Raw genomic sequence first — 22,557 nt, 5'->3', positions numbered from 1 at the left:
TCACTGCTACATAACATATAAATATATAATGTACAATTGAATTTCATTGTTAATATATTTGTGCGTTGCTTTTATAATACCTGCTTCCGTTTTAATGCTTCCGGTGTTGATGACTATTTTTGACAGTTTTTTGTTTTACAAACATATTTTGTTAACTTTTATCAAATGTTTACATGATTGTAATATATTTTGTTTACCTCTAAACTAAAAAAGACGAACTATTTGTGAGTTTATCATTCACGAGACGAGTTCAAATTATTGGACTCTACTCTCTAGTATGATAAGTATCGACCGTAAATCGTGATAGTTCATCAAGATAAACATATCCGACACGATATTTATTATTGTGATGTTTATTGCTGTACCGTAATCGGAGGTCCAACAAATGTCAAAATGTTAAAAAAAATCGGACCGTACATGTTTACATTGGTGAAGTACGTCCGTGAATGCTGGTCAACTCTCCCCCTACCAACTCACCCTAGTCTACGGGGGTACAGGCTAAAACGGAACCATTTTTGTTGGCGAAAAACGGAACATATCATGGCTAAAACGGCACCATATATAAATATATATAACTTATCTTATTTTTAAATTCAGGATTAGGGTTAGGGTTCAGAGCGATGAATTCTCGGAACCGAACATACGGGTACTTCGGCCCTATCCGCCATTGTTTATCACGTGACGCGGTGAAGCTTCTTCTTAGTTACGTATGGTTTGATAGTGAATTTAGTCAATTTCAGTCGATCATTTACATCAGTTAACGGCGAAGATGCCTAAAACATGTTGTGCAGTTGACTGCATAAACCATAACTTGATGTTAAAAAAAATATCGTTTTACAAATTTCGAAAAGAAGAGCCCAGACGCCGCTTCTGGGTAGAGGCACTAAAACGTGACAAACCTGATGCACAGTGTCGGACACATTGACAGAATGCGACTACGTTGAGTTTAATGTTGTTGCATGTCAACAATAACCGACGTTAATAGCAACGAAAATGGTTAATGCATGTGCATTGATAACATTTCCACATTATACTGTAAATAAAATACACAATTCCATCTACTTTCATGAAGAAAAAAAAACAACCCGGATGCATCCAGTTCTTGAATAAAGAGTATACTCTTTTTATCATCAAATTTGTGTGGTCTTCATTTTTCATTTAATCTAATTTTAGAGTTCAATCAAGACATTCTCTATACTTGTATTTATTTTGCCATCTTCGGCTACTACATCTATTTATTTATTTTTATTTTTAAAATAAAAAGTATATGCAGTTAAATTACACACACACACACAATAATAATAATTTATTATAAAAGTTCTTTTTTAAACTTTATTTTTATTTTGTGTGTGTGCAAATGTGTCTGTAGCAGGCCTGCAGTACGAAAATATAGGTTTTCTACTACTTTTTATATAAATATGGCTTCTTCCCCTACCAAGATTGTCCCTACTACTCAAGATTTTGCCCCCTACCCCTCCAGATATTGTACCTGCGGACGTGTAATAGCCCAAATGTATAATGTATTAAACAATAAAGGTATACTTGTATCTTGGATACATACATACATATATACATATGCATACATGTGTATAATATATATATATATATATATATAAATAAATATATATATATATATATATATATATATATATATATATATATATATATATATATATATATATATACACACACACATACATGTATACATGTTTCTGGGTTTCTGGGGTTTTTTAATTTACTCCGTTATGAATCAATGTAATTTGGTGGTTGTGGCACATTTGTAGATTTTGCTTCTGTTCAAGTTAAAGGACTTACCTTTTTGCATCTACATGTTGTTTTATAGTATTCTGCAGTTCTTCGGATTGTGTGTGTGTGTGTGTGCATGCATGTGTGCACACAATCTACTTCAGCCATTATCTGCAATAAAATGAATGGTCATCGCCATATTTGATATTTGTTTTCCTTTCTAAAAACACTATTTCACATGGAGAATAATATGGCATTTAACCATCTCATTCATACATTTTCCTTGAATATGCTACATAAGTGCATCTATACAAGAGGTAATTTAACCCTGGTTAAAAGCAACTTAGGTTAAATATGTGTAGTCTAGCAAAAGGCATATTGATACAGATCAGTTTACTGACAGTCATGATAATTGCCCCATCTCCTTTCTCCACCTGTATCTTATGAAACATTAGTTTTGTACATATTACTTAAATTTTAATTGCAATAACAATTCCAATACAGCCCAAGACAAAATCTGCAATATCCACTGACTAGGTATAAAACAAACTAATATATATATATATATATATATATACATATATATACATTTACTCAGGTAAGTTTTTGTGTTTTATTAATAAATATACCATGTTAAACCCTATTATTAAAACAGTTATATTCGATGAGGTAACACTATGTTTTAGTAGGTTGTAGACCGTGACATGAAAATAATATGGGAGTTATTAATTGTTACCCTAACTTAGATTATGGGGGGCAGTTTAAAATATTAATATTCACATACTAAAGGGAGCTATATATTATTCTCCTTGAACTAATCTCAGGGGAGTGATGGATAGCTAGAAAGAGATATAACTCCCCTTAGATGACAAGGTCTGAGGTTGGCTATATTTTATTATTGCTATTTTCTTTTCGCCTGCATTCAACCGGTAAGGAAGGCCAACATCATGAGATAATTTCACAATCTGTAAAAACAAAATCATTTCATTATTTCAAGAAACTGGTGGGTTTTTTAAAGAATAAAAGAATGTATTCAGTGGAACATTTTCATTGTTGCCAATACATCTATATAATAAGAATGACAATAATAATACTGTAATTTAAAGTTGTAAAGTAACAACTTTGCAATTGTTTAATTATTACATTCTATTTGGAAATATAATAATTATGTTAAATCCTAAAAAGAATTATCTTGAATCTGCATATAAATGTTATTATTATACATACAAATTATATATTTTGTAGCCCACATCATAATTATTATAATATTAATAATTATCTTATCACTATTTAAACAGTTAAAATGGATGACAATGGAAACACGAATCCACTATCACAAATGTTTACAAATTTATAAATGTCTATACAATGAAGCCCCAAACTATCTTTCAAACTTATTAATATATGTTGGAGAAAACAATCCCTACAACCTTCGAAATGTAGAGGATAGAAATCTATTAATTCCAAAACCTAAAATGTCTTTATTTAAACATGCTTTCAGTTACTCTGGACCAGTACTTTGGAATAAATTGCCTAAAGCTATACGATCATCGCCAAATACTGCTGTTTTTAAATATAGACTCAAGAAATATTTTCTAAAATAATATCATTTGTACATATGTTTATTGCCATATATGTATTTTCTATTTGTTCATAAATGTATGCATTGTAATTCTGTATTGTTTGTACCTGAGGGCCTCAGGGAAGATTAGCTTTTGCTAACTGTGTTACCCTCACTAAATAAAGAATTTATTATTATTATTATTATTATTATTATATCATTTCAAAGTTGTTAAAATTTATAATTAATATTACTTGAAAATTGCATCAACAAAAATTGTTCTGCCCAACCTGCCTCTAGTAAAGTCCCCTCGACAATATAAGCTATACGGAAACATGTCGGTAAAAAATATAGACTGTACTAATTCATATTCCCGTTGTTCGTTTCTCTTATATGACAACCCAAGCTGCTATAATACTCATAAGACATGCGGCAACTATGTGTTAGCTACAGAAAATAAATGACAATATGCAAGGCATGCAAATAGTTAATATGATAACTTTATTCTATGTAAAACAGTAATCACTAAGGCTTTGCTTCACCCCCAAAGACCCGGATGATCGGTAACTAGGCCGTGTGACGTCACGCCGGTTCCGAGAATAGGGGTTGGGAGGGGGGTGGGGTGTGGGGGGGGGGGGGGGGGGTGTGTGTGATTTCGGAAGTCTTTCAATTTTGATGACGTAGACTGGCCACACTGTTTATGTAATGTTACTACTAATATTACGTATTAATAGATTATAACGTGATGTAAATACGTAAATTAAGAGCGCCAAGTGCATTACTTATTTTATTGAGAAAAATAAAAGTTCACAAGAGCTCTCCTCAGCAAGATTGGTGTCTGGCTCTTGTCAGAGGCGACTCCCAATGGGAGCGTGCTTGAACAGTTATCTGATGGAAGCACGTAAATAAATTTTTCTTTTAATAAATAACTTTTCATTTGAGTTAAGTTGTTTTGTTGGGGTTTTTTTGTCTTATTTACTATTCTTCAAATAAAATTCAATTATGGTGCCGTTTTAGCCATCGTAGGTTCTGATTTAGCTATAAATTTTGGTGCTGTTTTAGCCAACGCAGGTTCCGTTTTGTCCAATTTGGTTCCGTTTTCACTTGGTGCCGTTTTGGCACGGTTCCGTTTTAGCTATAACCCGTCTACGGGCCTAGTGTTTGGATAGCCCGAGTACTCTGACTGTAAGAGAGCTAGACGGACATTTGGACATAAATATGCTCTCATTACAGTTAGAGACCAAGCTATGTATTTTTTTGGCAATTCCCGACAACCAAAAAGTTGGCAAAGATTTCTGCTTTAATACCACAACAATCCTATGTTTGACATTAAATACTTTTACATCAATAATTTTCAAGTTAATTGATTTAAAAAAATCCACATATTAATCACTAATACACACACTACAGAAAGAAACCCGACAGCACCCACATTCAGCTAAGCTTGGGCAAACTCCAGACAGCAGAATTCTAAGTTCGCCGACCTATATCGTGACGTTGTGTCACATGATCGCCCACTCAGCCATTCCGTCTACTAGGCGGAATCGCCCAATGGGTGATCACATGATCTACATCACGAAATAGGTCACCGAGCTTTGTAATTCTTGCGACGGAGTGTCACGAAGCATAGCTGAATGTGGGTGCTGTCGGATTTCTTTCTGTACTATGTGTATTAGTGATTAATATGTGGATTTTTTTTAATCAGTTAACTCGAAAATGATCATGTAAAGGTATTTGACGTCAAACATAGGATTGTTGTGGTATTAGAGCGGAAATCTTTGCCAACTTTTGGTTGTCGGGAATTGCCAAAAAAATACATAGCTTGGTCTCTGACTGTAATGAGAGCTTATTTATGTCCGTCTAGCTCTCTTACAGTCAGAGTACTCGGGCTAGTGTTTGGACAACTCTCCCAAAACTTTACTGTCCATAAATAATTGTGACGAAATTAAAAATGGATGACTTTGGTGTCATTTTATTTAATAATATTACAGTGAAACTCATCTGTTACAAACACTTGTTAAAATGGTTTTATATTGAGAAGATCAAATAATCAATTACAATGAACTGTCAAGCCTATTTTAACAATGTTTGTCAGTTTTTCCCATTATATCCTTAAAGGAATGATCAGGCACGGCTTTTGGACTGCTGTTGGTATGCATATTCAAAAATATTTAATGCACATTATTGCTTAAAATATTAGTATATTTGATTAATAAAATATAATGGTATGAGTTGACTAAACAGTGTGGGTCGAGTTGACGAACAGCTGGGGCGAGGAGCGAGTTGACCTGCTCCCTTGTCCGTTGACCTGTTTCGGTGAGGGACCTGGTTTGGGTTGTTGCGTCGTTTGTGCGCAACAGTATGTGCATTTGAAGATTTCTGACATTGTTGACTTTTGCATAGGGAAAGTAAACAAACGTCTGTCACATTCACAGAAATGTTCGTAAAGATCAGGTTAAAATGAGCAAAGAAAGCAAGATTGAACTTAACCCACTTCAGGGCTAGCTCTGGCACTCGCCAAATTTGCGAAGTTTGAAACTAGTTTGCAAACTTTATTTTAGTTTGGCGAAATAATTTCATGTAATAATTGACTTTAAAAAAAAAAAAAACTGACAATTTCTGCAATTTTTTAAAGTTTAATAGACAATTTGGTGAATTGTTTTGCTCACCCAGAGCTAGCCCAGCTTTTATTAGCACGAGACATTTCTTAATACCTTTTTAAAAATTATTTTCAAAGACTACATGTAATTTGAAAGAAAACTTAATTTTAAAAACTATTTGTGTCTGTTCACATCTGTACTGCTATCTGGTTATTGAATTCACATGATTGTCACAGTGTCTGCTGGTAAAACTCTACAGATACTTGCCAAAAATATATGGTCCTTATATATTGTAACACAAATCTCTTTTTGGATGTTGGTATATTTATTAAAACTCAGAATGCAGATTATATTTTTTAACCAAACAATTTTACCATTATAAACATTCATTTGATCAACTTGTAAAATGATTGCAAGACAGAATTGTTATATTCGTTTCCCTAAAATGTTGTCTGTGGTCTAGGATCCATTTTGTAATTTGCCTTACAATATTTTAAATAATTTGTATGAATTATTATATGCTTATGTTTTGTTGAACAACATACATGTTTTGATAAAACACTGAAGAGTTTTGTATTGGAATGTTTTTGCTGTAAACCATACCACAAAATGTTTCACTCACCAAAACAGGTTACATAGTTAACAATATTTACTGCTAATGCATGCTATTTAAAGTGTTTGATGCATGTATGATAGATTTTACTACATAGAGGCCAGTTTAGTGCTAATACTAATAAAAAGGTAGCTATTTCGATAACAACTGTCCATTTATAAATACTGATATGCTTTAGAACCAAATGCTTATGCTCACCAAAACTGGTTTACCCATGATACTCGAGGGTCAAACTCAACCCAGACATGAGTACCAGGCACTTATGCTAGATGATAATGAGATTAAGGAATACAGTAAAATATTATTATGCATCTTAATTCCATCCATGAATATCGATGCCAGATCATGCCATTGTATTGCATTCCATACTTTCGACTTTTGTTTTCCCTCCATGTCTCATACCCTATAATGTAACCAGTGGCAAGCAAATATGGCAAAATGACGTAAAAAATATAATTAAATGAGAGTGCTCTTCCTTGCACGGATACTTGAGTCCTGTGAACAGACTTGAGTCTTGCTGGACTCGGTCTGTGTCCGTGTCCGAGTACTCGTGGAGACCCTACTTGTGCTTCCTATTTAATCAACGACACTCTTCACACCCTTGTTTTGGCTTCATACACAATCAATATAACATTTCTCACCGTAGTTTCACTTCAAATCCATATTTTGTAAATGGTACAATTTTTTAAGTACAATATTTTCTTGAAACACATTCAAGTGCATTAGTAATGTTAAAAAAACAACAACTCAATAGCAATTTTGCATTGGATTTTTTCCAGCGTTCTTAAAACAGAAACGTACCCAGTTTATTGTTATTGTAAGATGCAAAGTGACATCCTTGGAATACTGACATCATTCAAATTCAAAGTTAGCTGTATTATTACAATGCTTCGCCACATTGATATAAAAACTGGTCTACTAACTTTGACCCCTGTCAAAATTCTATAACAAGCAGATACCACTCTTTACAGGTCTGTATGTTTTTAGTTTTCTTAATTTTGGATAAAATATTACGTTTAAGGTTAAAAAGATGAAAGAAATAAAAATGCCTTTTGTCAGATATATCATATAAAAAAATACTGTTGGATATGTTATATTTATTGTGTACAAAGCCAAAACAAGGGTGCTAAGAATGACTGTCACTGACCCTAGTAGTAGTAGTCCTGTTCACCCAGGGTCGTTTCACCATAAATCCTGTTCATACCAAGGTGTTTCACCTCGAAAGTAAGTTTAATCACATACCCCTCAACACCCCCCCCCAAAAAAAAACCCACAAAAACAAACCATATAATTATTATGGATTGTAAGACTTTTTTTCTGATCATTATCAGTGTTCAAAATAAGCACTTGTCCGTTTGTCCTGACAAGTAATAATCTGCTCGGACAAGTAAAATGTACCTCTGTGGTTGACAAGTATAACGGTTTAATGTAGTTTTATTTTGAGCAAACAAAAATGCGGTCCTTGTATTTGAATATTAAAACATAACATTTATTTGAACTAATGAAAATATTGCTGGACAAGTAGATTTCTTGATGTATTTGTCCGGTGGACTAATGAAAAATTCTGCTTATTTCTATCACTGATTATACATGTACATGTATGTCATGTCTGTTGAAGAATTTTTTTAGTCAGATTGATAATTGCTCATTTACAATTTATTCATTACCGGTATATAAATTTGCAACAACAATTCATTTAATACATAATGTATGGGGTATATATATATATGTCTCGTTTAATAGCGTATCTACGTAGACTGATGTCCGTTGACATTCATTATTTATTCTTTGCTTACTACATGTACATATTAAATTCATGTCACTAAAATTGTAGTCTCCTATTAGTCTCTTACCGGTCCAACCGGAGGTACGTACTACGTTTCATTTATGTCCGTCCACCTGTCTGTCCCACATATATTTTTCCAGATTCTTTTTTCTTACAATGCCTTAAGATATTCAGCTGACATTGCGTGTACAGCTTTATCATGTACTGTTACATACCAAGTTTGATTTTCATGGTGATTTACTTATTTTTCACAGAGTTATGGCCCTTGAACTTAGGAGATATGAAAATGTGTTTTGTGGGTGGGGTTTTTTCACAATACCTTGAGATATGGATCTGAAACTTTGTTTATAGCTTTATCATGTACTGTTACAGATCATATTTGACTTTCATGGCAATTTACTAAATTTTCACTGAGTGACTCTTAAATTTAATTTACCGGCCTCGGTGGCGTCGTGGCAGGCCATCGGTCTACAGGCTGGTAGGTACTGGGTTCGGATCCCAGTCGAGGCATGGGATTTTTTAAATCCAGATACCGACTCCAAACCCTGAGTGAGTGCTCCGCAAGGCTCAATGGGTAGGTGTAAACCACTTGCACCGACCAGTGATCCATAACTGGTTCAATAAAGGCCATGGTTTGTGCTATCCTGCCTGTGGGAAGCGCAAATAAAAGATCCCTTGCTGCCTGTCGTAAAAAGAGTAGCCTATGTGGCGACAGCGGGTTTCCTCTAAAAAAATCTGTGTGGTCCTTAACCATATGTCTGACGCCATATAACCGTAAATAAAATGTGTTGAGTGCGTCGTTAAATAAAACACTTCTTTCTTTCTTTCTTAAATTTAATTGGGAAATGGGTTGAGTGCGTCGTTAAATAAAACATTTCCTTCCTTCCTTAAATTTAGGAGATATGATTTTTTTTTCGCCCAATAGGACACATGTATAGCTTGTTCACTCTGATTTGTTAGTCTGTGTACAATGTATTTACTAAAATGACAACAACCAATATATATTAATATTGCATGTATAAAATGGAAAAAAACAAATTGTGAATGTTATGAATATTAAGAAATCCTGCAAAACAGGTGTCACAGGGGATATGTACCCCCAAGTTTTCTCTGTTATTGTGAAGACTTGAAATTAACTTTATTTTTGGGGAAGCATACCCTCAATCCCTAACAGATTCGGGCCCTCAAATTTCCATCCCCCGGGCAATCACACTGACAGTGTCTTAGCTAGCCTCTCTTTCAAACTACTCTCTGCGAGCTCGGACTAGATCTTAAAACATACAATAAATCCTTGAATAGAGACTTACTGTCTTGAATAGAAGCCTGCTTCGATTAGAGGCTGGGTGTCAGCATATTTACAAGCCAGGGACGGGATGTAGCCCAGTGGTAAAGTGCTCGCCTGATGCGCGGTCATTCTGGGATCGATCCCTGTCAGTGGGCCCATTGGGCTAATTTTCGTTCTAGCCAGTGCACCACGACTGGTATATCAAAGGCCGTGGTGCTGTATTCTGTTTATGGGATGGCACATATAAAAGATCCCATGCTACTAATAGAAAAATTATGCTGGTTTCCTCTCTAAGAGTAAAGACTATATGTCAAAATTACCAAATGTTTGACATCCAATAGCTGATGATTAATAAAGCAATGTGCTCTAGTGGTGTTGCTAAACAGACAAACTTTCTTATAGTATAGTTTTATCACTTTTTTACCTGACGTAAACTGTACGTTAACCAATTAATTGGGTTTTTTTAAAACTTACTTTGTTTTGCTTTTTGTGTTTTAAGAAAGAAAAACCTTTTCAACATTCAAGGTCGGTTTAAATTCTTATTATTGGGAGAAAATAAGAGCTTTTGGTTAAAAGCAACTAAAGTAGGCACAGCGGAGCATGGGGTAGGGGCTGGAGGGGCTGGAGGGCTCTAGCATCCCCAATAATTGTGAATCAAAAATAGTATTGCCAGTAAATCTTAAGGCAGAGATGAATTTTACTTGTACAAACATGTAGAATGCAGGCATTTCAGGACATCTAATTGTCAAAATGTTGTGGGGGGAGGGGAACATATCCCTGAACTCCCTAGAAACTTTGCTTGGCACCCTCGGTCTTGATCAGCCTCACAATATCTACTTGCTTCCACCATGCCTGCTAAGTACTGTAAAACAGAAATATAATACATCATGATTTTATTGCATTGGGATAGTTTGACTAAAAATAGTAAAATGTGTCTTTTGTTTAAAATATATCTACCAAAGTGCACATGGGAAATGAAAAATACTTAGTTGTTGTCATCAAATTTATTTTAGTTTTATCTCACATTGTACCTGTGTGTAATTTTGTACAATGTTTTTGCAGTGCTCTAATATGGACCATTTGTGATGGATCGTGCTACTAGAAATGAACTTCTCAAAACAATTGAAAGTCAAAAGGAGCAGATTCAAAGATATGAAGGAAGACTTCGAGGTACAGTGCATGTTTATTATGTAACGCTGTATTCCTTAAATGTTTCATAGTAGATGACTGTTTGTGCAAAGTAACCATGTTAGTTCTTATAATTGAAACCTTTCCTGAGTATATATTCTAGCCATTCAAAAGTTGATCCTTTGTGGCAAACTGATTATAATCAATAAAGATTAACATTGAAATTTTATTACATTCCCAACATTAACTGCTACGTGAAGGTATGCTGCATTTTATTAAATTGGCAGCAATGGTACACGATAACTTGCATTTAGATGCTAAATTATAGTGACTTCTTTTTCTTGGGCAATAATATTAATAATGAAAACTTAACTGATGCTCTATCATATTTATGTAATTGCTTGACATTTTATATTTCTGTATTTTGTTTAAAAAATTAAATTTTATTAACAATAATCAAAATCTGTTTGGCCCGAGTGTGTGACATTAACATGAAGGACTGATTGTTTTACAGATGTAGTAAGAGCTTACAAAGGCTTGGTGAAAGAAAAGGAAGCATTAGAGGCCAGTATCAAAGTCCTGTCTTCCAAGGGAAATGCCTGTAAACCTGATGAAAAGAAAGTGGACAGTGCCGAAGGTTCTGAAGAAAGCCAAAAAGAGGAATTTGCAGACCCACTTAATGCTAATGTGAGTACAGTAACCAGTTTGTGTTCAGTTTGTAAAACTTAAGAATGTGTTACCTATATTGAAATATTGAAATGTTTTGGCTGTATGTAGAATAATCACCTACAGATAATAATGTCCCATAGACTTGCCTGAACATCCCACCAGTCAATCAAATGGCTAAAATCTTCCACCGAGTCCTTGGTGACCTGTTCTGGTCATGCAATACAATGCAGCTACATGTCCTTCCTTTTTTTTCTCCTTTGTTTTCACAGTTCTGATGGGTTTGAGGTTTTTTTTGCGTCTGCTTATCCAATCCATTTTGTGTTTGATGATTGGTTTGGTTGTGTATCTAAGTTTTCTTCATTTTAATATTTTGTTTTAGAGTACAGTAGAGAATGAGAATGAAGTGGAAACACTGAGAAACCAGCTACAGACTCTGTCTGAATCACTGTCAATTTTGACCCAGGAAAAGTCCAGACTGGAAGCCAACTTTGTGGCAGATCACAAAAAGCTACGGGTGAGAACGTTATGTGACATGATACACCACATTAAAGAACATGACACTGTGTGTTATAAATAATTATAATAAACTAATCAGGGACTTAACATGTTCATTGAGCATTTATTGTGATGCATTTTGGTTGGCTGAAACAAATTTAAATCATTTGGTTTTGATATTTTTATACAAACGTTTTCTAATCAAATCACAATAATAATTGTAAATACATTTTGTAATATCTAAAATAGGAATTGATATACTCTTCAGTTTGAGTATTGTGTTAATGATTTAAATGTATTGTGACTGCTTGAAATGTTACGTTAAAAATTGTTTTAGCAAGAAAATGAGGAGCTCCAAAAAGCAATTGCAGATCAGAAGGAGAGAGCGGAGAAGCATGTTCAGGAACTAAATTGTCAGATTCAAGAGGTGAGATGTGCACTCTGTGAAGACGTCCTAGTTATGCATACCTATTATTTACATGTGGAAATACAGAATTAAATTATATTGCCTGATGTTGCAGACCTTTCTCTTATAACAAGTGCTTCATTACTTCACAAGGCTAGCTCTGGCACTCACCAAATTCATCAATTGCAAAATTTAAAACATAATTAGGAAATTTTATTTTAAATTGGCGAAAAAATTGCATGTGATAATATAATATTGGATATTTTGTTAGAAAATGAGTTAGTTTCTGAAATTTGGCGAAATTGTTTGCTCACCCAGATCTAGCCCTGCTTCATTTAAAGTTGTTTCCATGTAATGAATTTACAACACACTGGTCAACTGTTTCTATCTTGGCAATAAAGGCAGGCAGATGGTGTTCACTGTTCATCAGTAATGATGATCATTAGTTGAAAAAAAATATGTCACGTAACGTGATTTAGAATGCTAATTTTTTCATACAAGGCATTTCACACCATTGTGGCTGGGCATATTTATTTAATGCCACATTGTAGCACTTGGAAAAGTTACTTTATAAATTCATTATTGTAAACCAAGGTTTAACCGACAAGTTTCATGTGATTTGAAGCCACAGCACAAAAGATCCTTTGCTTTTATTGGTAATAACCTATTTGGTGTCCTGTATTATACTCTGGATCAAGTGTCGATTTGGAAATAACCGTATTACATGCAAACACCAAACAGGTGTAGTTTAAAGTGTTTTGAGGTGTTGTTAAACATACTACAGGTCTTTTTTGTACATGTACTAAATGAAGCCACACACTTACTCCTCTAGTAGTCCTTAATTGACATGTTTTTCCACCCAAAAATAAACGTAGTCTAGTAGCTGAGTTTATTAACTGCAGAAATACATGTAGATAGGTAATTTCTTATGTGTTTTGTCTTTATGACAGCTTAAAAATAAAATCCGATGTCAGCAGCTGGAACGAGAGAAGGAACAGACAGATCATGTGGTCATGTTGAGGGAGTTGCAAAAACTGGTTGCCATGGAGAGGTCAGCAAAGGAACAGCTTGAGCAACAGGTTGGCTAATGTGCTTAGGCTCGAAATATTTTAAAGATGATTTTGAAATTTTTAAAGTGCATTTAATATGTAAATTTAGTTGTTAAAGAGGATCTATTGCTGGGAAACGTGTTACAGCAGCATTAAACTCGGGATAGTCCCTTTAATTTAGGGTGGAGTACAAGGGGTCAGAATATCAAAACATAAAAGCTTAGTTTGTAGCATCTCATGTATTATAATATTTTATCCTATGACTTACCCATGCTATCCATGTCATAAAACAATGTGATAATTTACTTTATTAACCTAGTTAATAATGGTATGCAAATTTGCAAGGTCTTTAGGTAATGTGTTGCTGTGGATGGGTCATTTGCTTACAAGCCAACAAGACCTGTGTACCTGGGCATAACGTTTTCAAAGATTTTATTAAAATGCGTGACATAAAACTAATCTGTGATAATCGTGATGACGTCATATTATCATTGGCGGCGACTTTAGTACTGTGATTTACTATAAAATTAATTAAAATGTTATTTTAGAAATATTATAGGATAAATAGAATTCGCTACTCGTGTTTTTTAATATGTAAAATATCAACCTCATCTAGTTAATCGGTATTTGTCTTGGCAGAGCCTCGACAAATACCAATTAACATAGACTCTGTTGATATTTTTCATATTAAAAAATAGTTGTGACGAATCCTCTATATATAGACTAACTAGTTAATGATGTTGATATCAGCTTTATCCTTTGAAGGTAAGAATGGGAAATCATTAACGGGAAAAAAAACCCCTATTATTTCTGCTATTTTACCTACATTATACGATGACCTGGAGGTCAACATCAAAAGTCATAATCTGCTAGGATACATTTATGATTTTGTTTTAAATTTAATCGGTCATCATAATCGACCAGTAGAAACAGTGGTTGCAGGATAAAATAAAATAAATGTGTGGTTAATACCTAACTATCTTTAAAATAACATACTATAAGACAGCAAATTTTGAAAACATTTTTCATTCCTCAGACCTGATTTCATTTATTTTTATTGTTTACTTGTTTCAGCTGGATGAAGCTCAGGCTACCCTTAAGGAGAAAGACAGTGTCCCTGATATTTCTGAAGAGTATCAGAGGAAGATACGGAACTTGTCAAATGAACTGACTGTACTACGAGACAAAATGAAAGCAGCTGACCAGAAGTCGAACCAGCCATCTCCTCTACTGTTAGAATTACAAAACGAAATGGCACAAATAAAAGTATGCTAAATTACAAGGCACTCATAGCTATAATTGCACATTTGTATGAACATTATATTGTCTTCTATGGGTGATGTATTTACTCTGTATACATGTATAGCTGGAATATTAAATAAACCTTTTATCTGAAATTGATATAATTGATATAGTGTTGAATATATAAACACAAAAAGCTATGTAGATTTTTTTGTGGGGGAGAGAAATCTGTAAAATATTCAGTTTTTTATTTACATGATAATAATACTCTGACAGTTAAATTAATTTGTATGTCTATATTCCTTTGTATACTCATTACAGCTTCATTATTTTTGTACCTTTTTATTCCTTTAAGTACATGCTACAATTTCATTATTTTGTATCATTATATTCTTTCATTTTCTTGCTGCAATTTCATTATATTGTATATTTTTATCATTCCTGGTCTCGTTACAATTTCATTATATTTGTCAAAGTTTATTCATTTGTATAACTACATCTGCAACCTCTGGTGTATTGTAAAACTTTAGTTATTGAAATCAGTCATCCCACATTGCCAGGTTTTAATATATCCACATCATGTCTTGCTAACATTTAGGCTCAACACCGGACACAAGTGCAACACGAACAGAAACGGGCCCGAGAAGCTGAGGATAAACTTCAGTCTTGTTCCCAGAGTGCCGAGGACAGGATTTCAAGCCTGGAGTCGAAGCTGTCAGAACTGTCCGACGTTGTTGGCAATTACGAGCGACTCCGCTTCCAGGACCAGCAGGCTATCCACCAACTCCGAGAACGTGTCACACAGCTCGACATGGAGAACACAGCACTCGCGCGAGCTGCAAACTCGCCGACCCATTCCAAGGTGGAATACAGTAATCTGGATGCTCAAGGGTTGGCCGATCAGATCCTACAGCTGAAGGCTTTCTTGAGGAAAGCCAACCAGAGATCAGAGAAACCAATTAGCATTGAAGGTTTGCTGATAGTATAGCATTAAATGTATTTTAAAATATTTTAATCAAAGTATTAGATAAATGAAGAATACCAACCAGCAACAGTTTAAAAACAAAACCCCAAAAACTAACATACTATTAGTCTAAGAATGTTTGTTTATAGTATAGTCTTTATGTCAATCAATAAAACCACTGGTATATCAACAGGGCTAACCCTGGATCAAAAATACCTGTAGCCAAAATATTAGCCAAATGGAATTTTTATTAGCCATATTGAAAATGCTTTAGCCAAATTTGTTTTACGCAGTACTGTATAGAGTATTTATATAAGAATATGAAAATGTATCTTTTTCAGCTAATTGTGTACAAACTGGAATAAATAGGAAAAGATAGAAAGAAATGTTTTATTTAGCAACGCACTCAACACATTTTATTTATGGTTATATGGCGTCGGACATATGGTTACGGACCACACAGATTTTGAGAGGAAACCCGCTGTCGCCACTTCATGGGCTACTCTTTCTGATTAGCAGCAAGGGATCTTTTATTTGCGCTTCCCACAGGCAGAATAGCACAAACCATGGCCTTTGTTGAACCAGTTATGGATCACTGGTCGGTGCAAGTGGTTTACACCTACCCATTGAACCTTGCGGAGCACTCACTCAGGGTTTGGAGTCGGTATCTGGATTAAAAATCCCATGCCTCGACTGGGATCCGAACCCAGTACCTACCAACCTGTTGACCGATGGCCTAACCATGATGCCACCGAGGCCGGTCCCGGAATAAATAGGAATAACAAAACCTCAATGGGGGTAACAAACATACAGAAATATGGGGGTGGGTGGATGTTTATGGAGGGTGTTGTTTTTTCTTTCTTCCTTTTTTCCCAAATAAAAATTTGAGAGCTTTTTTTATTTTTTTTATTTTTTTTTTATGGAGCTCATTATTTCTTTAAATAGCAATCTTTATGTTAGTTTGAATTGCTTTTTTTCTTCTTCTTTTCTTTTAAGTGACCCATCAATCAATTCCCCACCCCAAACAATTTCATAATTTGTGCCATGTTGTTTCTGTTGATTTCAGTGTCGTGTTAAATGCTTGTTGTGATTTATGCTTACAAAATACCTCGGCTAAGAATGCCGACTTCACAGTATACTCCATTTATTAAATAACCCCCCCCCCCCCCAAAAAAAACCCCAACCTTTAATAAAATTAAAATTTACGGTCTTTTTAAAATCCAGCTAACTTATTAAATGTCACCTCACAGTCTTACAAATTTGTATCTAAAATCAAATATGAATATGATTATTGTAAACTAATTTTATTCAGTGTACATTTAACTGAAATTTGTACAATTTAAATACTGCATTTTCATTTCCGGCGATCGCGATCTTCATGGGTGCTCTCGACCATGGGTACGCAATTAACGATGTCTCTTGACACGCGGGTGTCGGCTGACACTGAAGCGTGACGTATATTCGCACCAAGAGCTGTCCTCAGTTCAGCCAACGAATGTTCTTCATAATGTTCGCGAACTATTTGATTGGTATTCGTCATGTCCATTTGGTTTAACGTGAAGCGCACAAACCAGTCTAGCGAACGTTTTGTTTTCGTTCCGTCTGGCTGAACTCAGCCCTTGAGACGGCCTACATGACTTTCGGCCCTGAACTGGCATGTGTATTCAAATTGACACGCATTGTCGGTCTGTTTTTATTACTTTGGTTCGAAGATTTTACAAAGTAAAAATAACAAGTTACAGATGTTCCAGACATTGCTGTCATACATGTTGAATGCATGCCGTTAAAATTAATAACCGTGATTATTAAAATAAGCAAACATTATAAGGCCTACGCTGTATTCTGCATGACACCGTTTCTCGTTACCGGTAGTGAGATGGCTGTTACGCTAGGCCTAATTGAATATTTGGTAGTATTATTATGTTTGAGGTGTCGGATAGATTATGTAACCGTTTGTTCACATCAGAAGACAGAAAATGGCTTAGCCAAAATTTTAGCCACTTGCAAATTTTATTAGCCATTTTTTTTTTTAATTACCCAATGGCTAATTTGGCTACCGACAGCGCAAGCCCTGTATCAAAGGTTGTGCTGTACTGCCTGTAGTATATGCATATAAAAGATCCCTTGCTGCTATGGATGATGCCCAATAGCCACTAATTAAACACAGGTTAAACAATGTGCTGAAAAATTGTCAAAAACTAAATCAATTTCTTTCCTTGTTTATGAACAATGAAGCATATTTAAAATCAAAACTGAATACTCTGATATTTAATTATAATTAGTCTTTGAACTTTCTAACAGACATTCTCCGAGATGAAGACGATGACAAGGCAGACGAGGAGAATCCTCTGTGTAAGAAGTACAAACAGGAACTGGAGCACGTGCGTGAGGAGTTTGAGAGGTACAAGCTGCGCGCACAGTCTGTGTTGAAAAACAAAAACAACAAGGTAAGGCTCTTTTTTTGTTTCTTGGGCAAGATATCTAATTGAAAAATTTCAGATCCATTTTATTTTAAATTACCGTACTAGAAAAACTTCTGGACCAATATTTGAAGTAAAATTAATTTTGTTTAATCAGCTTGTGGAGGCACTCACTATAATGAGGATCCATATAAATTTATTTGGTTGATGTATATAGTACGAGGAAAAGTAAATATTTTGGACTGCAAGATGGGGATACAGCCACCCTCCAGAGGTTAAAAAAAATATATATATATATATATTACTGCCAAACTGGAAAATTATCTTAATTATTGTTGGTGTTATAGAATTATAGAAGAAAATATATCTAAAAATATGAATGCAGTCAATATATATTGGCAATTTGATAACATGTAGCAGTTACAGATCCAGATGTCAAAATACACATGCCATACTTACCAGACCCAGATCCAGACCCAGCTTTGGTGTGTTTTGGGCCCCAATATCCTTTTTTTCCCCCATACTGTAACCTAACCTCTCAACTTGTGCACTTCCCCCTATTACGATTAACTGGTCCAAATATTCCAATGGTCAACCATTGACTAAAATGTTCTATTGTATAAAGATTATACAATCGTGAATTCGGTGGCATTTCTTTTCTAGAATTCTACAAGATTTTGTTTGTTATGATTAGAACCGGCCTCGGTGGCGTCGTGGCAGGCCATCGGTCTACAGGCTGGTAGGTACTGGGTTCGGATCCCAGTCGAGGCATGGGATTTTTAATCCAGATACCGACTCCAAACCCTGAGTGAGTGCTCCGCAAGGCTCAATGGGTAGGTGTAAACCACTTGCACCGACCAGTGATCCATAACTGGTTCAACAAAGGCCATGGTTTGTGCTATCCTGCCTGTGGGAAGCGCAAATAAAAGATCCCTTGCTGCCAATTGGAAGAGTAGCCCATGTAGTGGTGACAGCGGGTTTCCTGTCAAAATCTGTGTGGTCCTTAACCATATGTCTGACGCCATATAACCATAAATAAAATGTGTTGAGTGCGTCGTTAAATAAAACACTTCTTTCTTTCTTTGTTATGATTAGATCCCTGAATTTGTCCATTTAAAAAAAAATTGTTTGCTTAATTAGTTAAAAACATGATCTAGATACAGGATGATTTAACATCATCATAACATTTCTGTACCTTACTTGATACTGTGTGTTACAGGACAGCACTTCTTCAAGGGAAGTTGACTTTCTGAAGGACCAGATTGCCGACCTGCGGGAGAGACTGAAGTTGACGTGCTTGAACCACGAGGAGGAAATGGAACAGAGCAAGCTGAAGGTGGAACAACTCACCAAGACGATCATCTCTCTACAGGAGAAACACAAGCAGGAATTGGCCTCCCTCGACGCTGGGCACCAGAAGAATATTAATGAGCTACAGCTTGAAGTGAGAAAACAGAGGGAGAGAACCGTGTCCATGCTCGCAGAGAAAGATCAAGAAATTCAGTCACTACGACCCTCTTGTGGCCAAAAGCTTAATCCAGATTACCTGGATGGGTATACCAGTTCATTCCATGATCGAGAGAATCCCGAATATGTGAATCAGCATTCACAGGAAGAAGAAGCAGTCTCCAAGTTGCTGGATATGCCATCAAGTATTCAGGGGGAATCAACGATATTGTATTTTGCTCAAGAGCAGGCGAGAAAAAATGTGGAAATAAATGGACTCCGTAAGCAGAAGCGACAGATGGAAAGCGATCTTAGAGAGCTTCAGCACACATCCAGCATGAAGGAGGAAAGATTGACGGACGACTGTGAACGACTAAGGGAAGAAGTTAGGAAACTTGAACGGGACAAATCGAGAGAAGGGGCCAACCTCGAATATTTAAAAAATGTGGTGTTCCAATTTTTAATGAGCACGGACGTGCAGGGCAAACAGCAGATGTTAAATGCAATTACGACTATTCTTCAGTTTAGTCCCAAAGAGAAGGAAAAAGTTTGTGTTGGTAGGGGGTGGATGAGATGAACTGAGAATATGTTTGACACATATATGTGATAGTGATACTCTACATCATGGTGTGTGGTACTAAAGAAATGCACAGGATGAATATGACCTGGTAGTATGGCATCAGAAGGTGAAAGCAGGGATGGGGGGTGGGGGTGGAGGGGGGTGGACAGTTAAGAACGGGATGGTTAGTTTGTTTTTGTTTAACAACACTACTAGAGCACATTAATTAATAATCAGCTACAGGTATTGGATGTCAAACATTTGGTAATTTGGACTATATCATTTAGTCTTATAGAGGTAACCTGCTACAATTTCCCATTAGTAGCAAAGGTTTTTTTTTATATATGTATACCATCCCACAAAACGGGATGGAGCCAATGCATTATATTCAGAGTTATACCCCCACTTCTGACACATAATATATATATTTGAATTAAGTGTCAGTTTATCAGCCCCTACGACTACATTATCCTATTCTATCAAAGCAGCTTTGTTTACTTGTCTTGCGGGTCAGATATTTCATATCTTCAATTTCTCGAAGTTTGTTCATGTACCATCTTCTTTCCACATTATTTACAGGCCTTTATTTAAACCTAGTGAATATATTACTTGTCAGGTTAAATCATCGACATTATTCAACTGGTTTGGGTTGCTTATTTTAGAAAATGTTAGTCTTTTGGTGCTGGGATCATATGATATTACAGACATGGTTTTTGGATAGATTCATTTACATGTTACTACTATTCAAAGTATATACCCAAAGCTCACTCAAATACTCTCTCATCATTAGTGTAATTTTCATGATTGGAGCACAACATGTATGGTTTTGGTTCTTTCATTGGATGTTTTTGGGCTATTGATGCTGTTTTCTTACATGAACCTTCAAGATGTCTCTGCGGAAGATGTTTATGGAAACATAACAATACAGTTTCAAACCAATTTATGAGCCAGTATTACGGTATGGTGTTGTCCATACATATGTAAACCTTTTGTTTCCAGAGCAGATCTTTCTTATCAATGCACATAGGACCATCAAACCTTGCATGTAAATACAATTTGGGATGGCAGAAGTGTTGCATACCATAACTAGGTCATCATGACTTACATTTGGCAGGCGTATCATGTACCTCAACGGGACTCTTGTTATCGGTTTTACAATATGCTATGTACAGGGTAGTTACATTATATATGTACACATCGTCCTCTAATAAATAGAAATCAAGTGAATGTTGTGAGAATTTGTTTAATTTAAATATTTGTCCTGAGAAATGCCTCCATGAATACATATTATATAATATGTGAAGTTCGTAAAACCAACTAAGCAGTTACCCTTTAGCATGTATGTGATGTGCACCATTTGTTTGTGTTGCTCTTTAACAAAGGGTTTTCTACCATTCTACTCACCATTTCAATGAAAATTAGCATAGAACAAATGTCCAACATCAGTGCCATGATGCCCCAGCAGACTATACCAAATGAACACTTTTTAAGTAGCATGGTTTTGTAGAATGATGAAACATGCCGATTGAAAAGAATTAAATATTTACTTTACAACCTTCAACACATTTTAAATCTAATGCTATTTGGCCCTACCACATGATCCAAATAAATGGCAAAACCTGATTTTTTTTTTTTTTTTAAATAATGCACTACCCAGGACAATACACACCGTACCAGTCTTTGATACACTGGTCATAAGGACATTGGGTGAAACCTAAAACATAAAATGCTGAGCTTGTAACTTTTAAAAGTTATTCATCTGACCCATTGCATTTTAGGAGAACCCTACCACTGAGTTTAAACGTTTTTGTTTAAAGACATCACTAGAGTAGCCTACATTATCAATCATTGGCCAATTTTTTCATTAGCTTGGGAATCTTTTATATGCACTTTTTCGCACAGGACAGCACATACCACAATATTTGATATACAAATCATGAGGTACTGGTTGGTGGGGGGGGGGGGGGGGGGGAGGAGAAAAAACAAAAATCGGAGAATGGGTACACTAAGGTGGTTCAATCCTGTGATCAAAGGACCTCAGGTGAGCGCTCTACTGACCACTAGATTTTTCAAGAGCAGACCAAATAAACTTAACTTGTCAAGCTTGAAGAAAAAAAAGAAAAAACCCCTAAAAAGTGTGTTTAACTAAACCACTAAAGCACATTGGTTTATTAATCATCAGCTGGATGTCAAACATTTGGTAATTTAGACATGTAGGGCCATATTTACGAAGCCTGTTTTTCTTAAATTCAGGTGTTTAAGCATTGTAAATTTGGCCCGTCTTAAGAGGTGAAACCCACTACATTTTTTCCATTAGTAACTAGAGATCTTTTATATGCACCATCTCAGACAGGATAGCACATACCATACTTTAATATACCAGTTGTGGTGCACTGGCTGGAAAGAGGTGGGGAAAGAGGAAAGAAACCTATGATCAGTAGTCACTGAATGCTAATTTTCCAGATACCACTGATATTGTATTACTCAGAGGGCCTAGTAAATTGGAAAAGGTCTGTGTAGTGTCCTGGTTAAGCCATCGAACATAAGGCTGGTAGGTACAGGGTTCGCAGCCCGGTACCAGCTCTCAC

General features: G+C 35.4%; 1 protein-coding gene across 2 annotated transcripts; it reads left to right on the top strand.

The window, feature by feature from the left end:
* The first annotated feature begins 95 nt into the window (after positions 1 to 95).
* On the top strand, positions 96 to 21,196 carry LOC121370871 (GRIP and coiled-coil domain-containing protein 1-like). Of its 2 annotated transcripts, XM_041496384.1 has the most exons (11): positions 130 to 224; positions 5,426 to 5,458; positions 10,654 to 10,761; positions 11,234 to 11,406; positions 11,768 to 11,902; positions 12,221 to 12,310; positions 13,240 to 13,368; positions 14,413 to 14,604; positions 15,179 to 15,551; positions 17,846 to 17,991; positions 19,184 to 21,196. In XM_041496384.1, the coding sequence occupies exons 3-11, from the start codon at positions 10,677 to 10,679 to the stop codon at positions 19,985 to 19,987; spliced, it is 2,127 nt and encodes a 708-aa protein (XP_041352318.1). In that variant the 5' UTR covers positions 130 to 224; positions 5,426 to 5,458; positions 10,654 to 10,676; the 3' UTR covers positions 19,988 to 21,196. The 2 variants fall into 2 exon arrangements, with proteins under 2 accessions (XP_041352317.1, XP_041352318.1); XM_041496383.1 differs by lacking the exon at positions 5,426 to 5,458 and having other exon boundaries at positions 96 to 224.
* The last annotated feature ends 1,361 nt before the right edge of the window (positions 21,197 to 22,557 follow it).

Source organism: Gigantopelta aegis, chromosome 4, assembly GCF_016097555.1.
Source record: "Gigantopelta aegis isolate Gae_Host chromosome 4, Gae_host_genome, whole genome shotgun sequence".
NCBI classification, from domain to species: Eukaryota; Metazoa; Mollusca; class Gastropoda; order Neomphalida; family Peltospiridae; genus Gigantopelta; species Gigantopelta aegis.
The sequence above is the reverse complement of the archived record's forward strand: the minus strand, read 5'-3'. Positions and strand labels throughout refer to the sequence as shown.

Bases quoted from the DNA above. Each gene is read 5' to 3' on its own strand.
- LOC121370871 (XM_041496383.1), top strand. From the start codon at position 10,677: ATGGATCGTGCTACTAGAAATGAACTTCTCAAAACAATTGAAAGTCAA. The intron at 10,762-11,233 runs GTACAGTGCATG...ATTGTTTTACAG, and splicing joins ATATGAAGGAAGACTTCGAG to ATGTAGTAAGAGCTTACAAA. The intron at 17,992-19,183 runs GTAAGGCTCTTT...TGTGTGTTACAG, and splicing joins TGAAAAACAAAAACAACAAG to GACAGCACTTCTTCAAGGGA.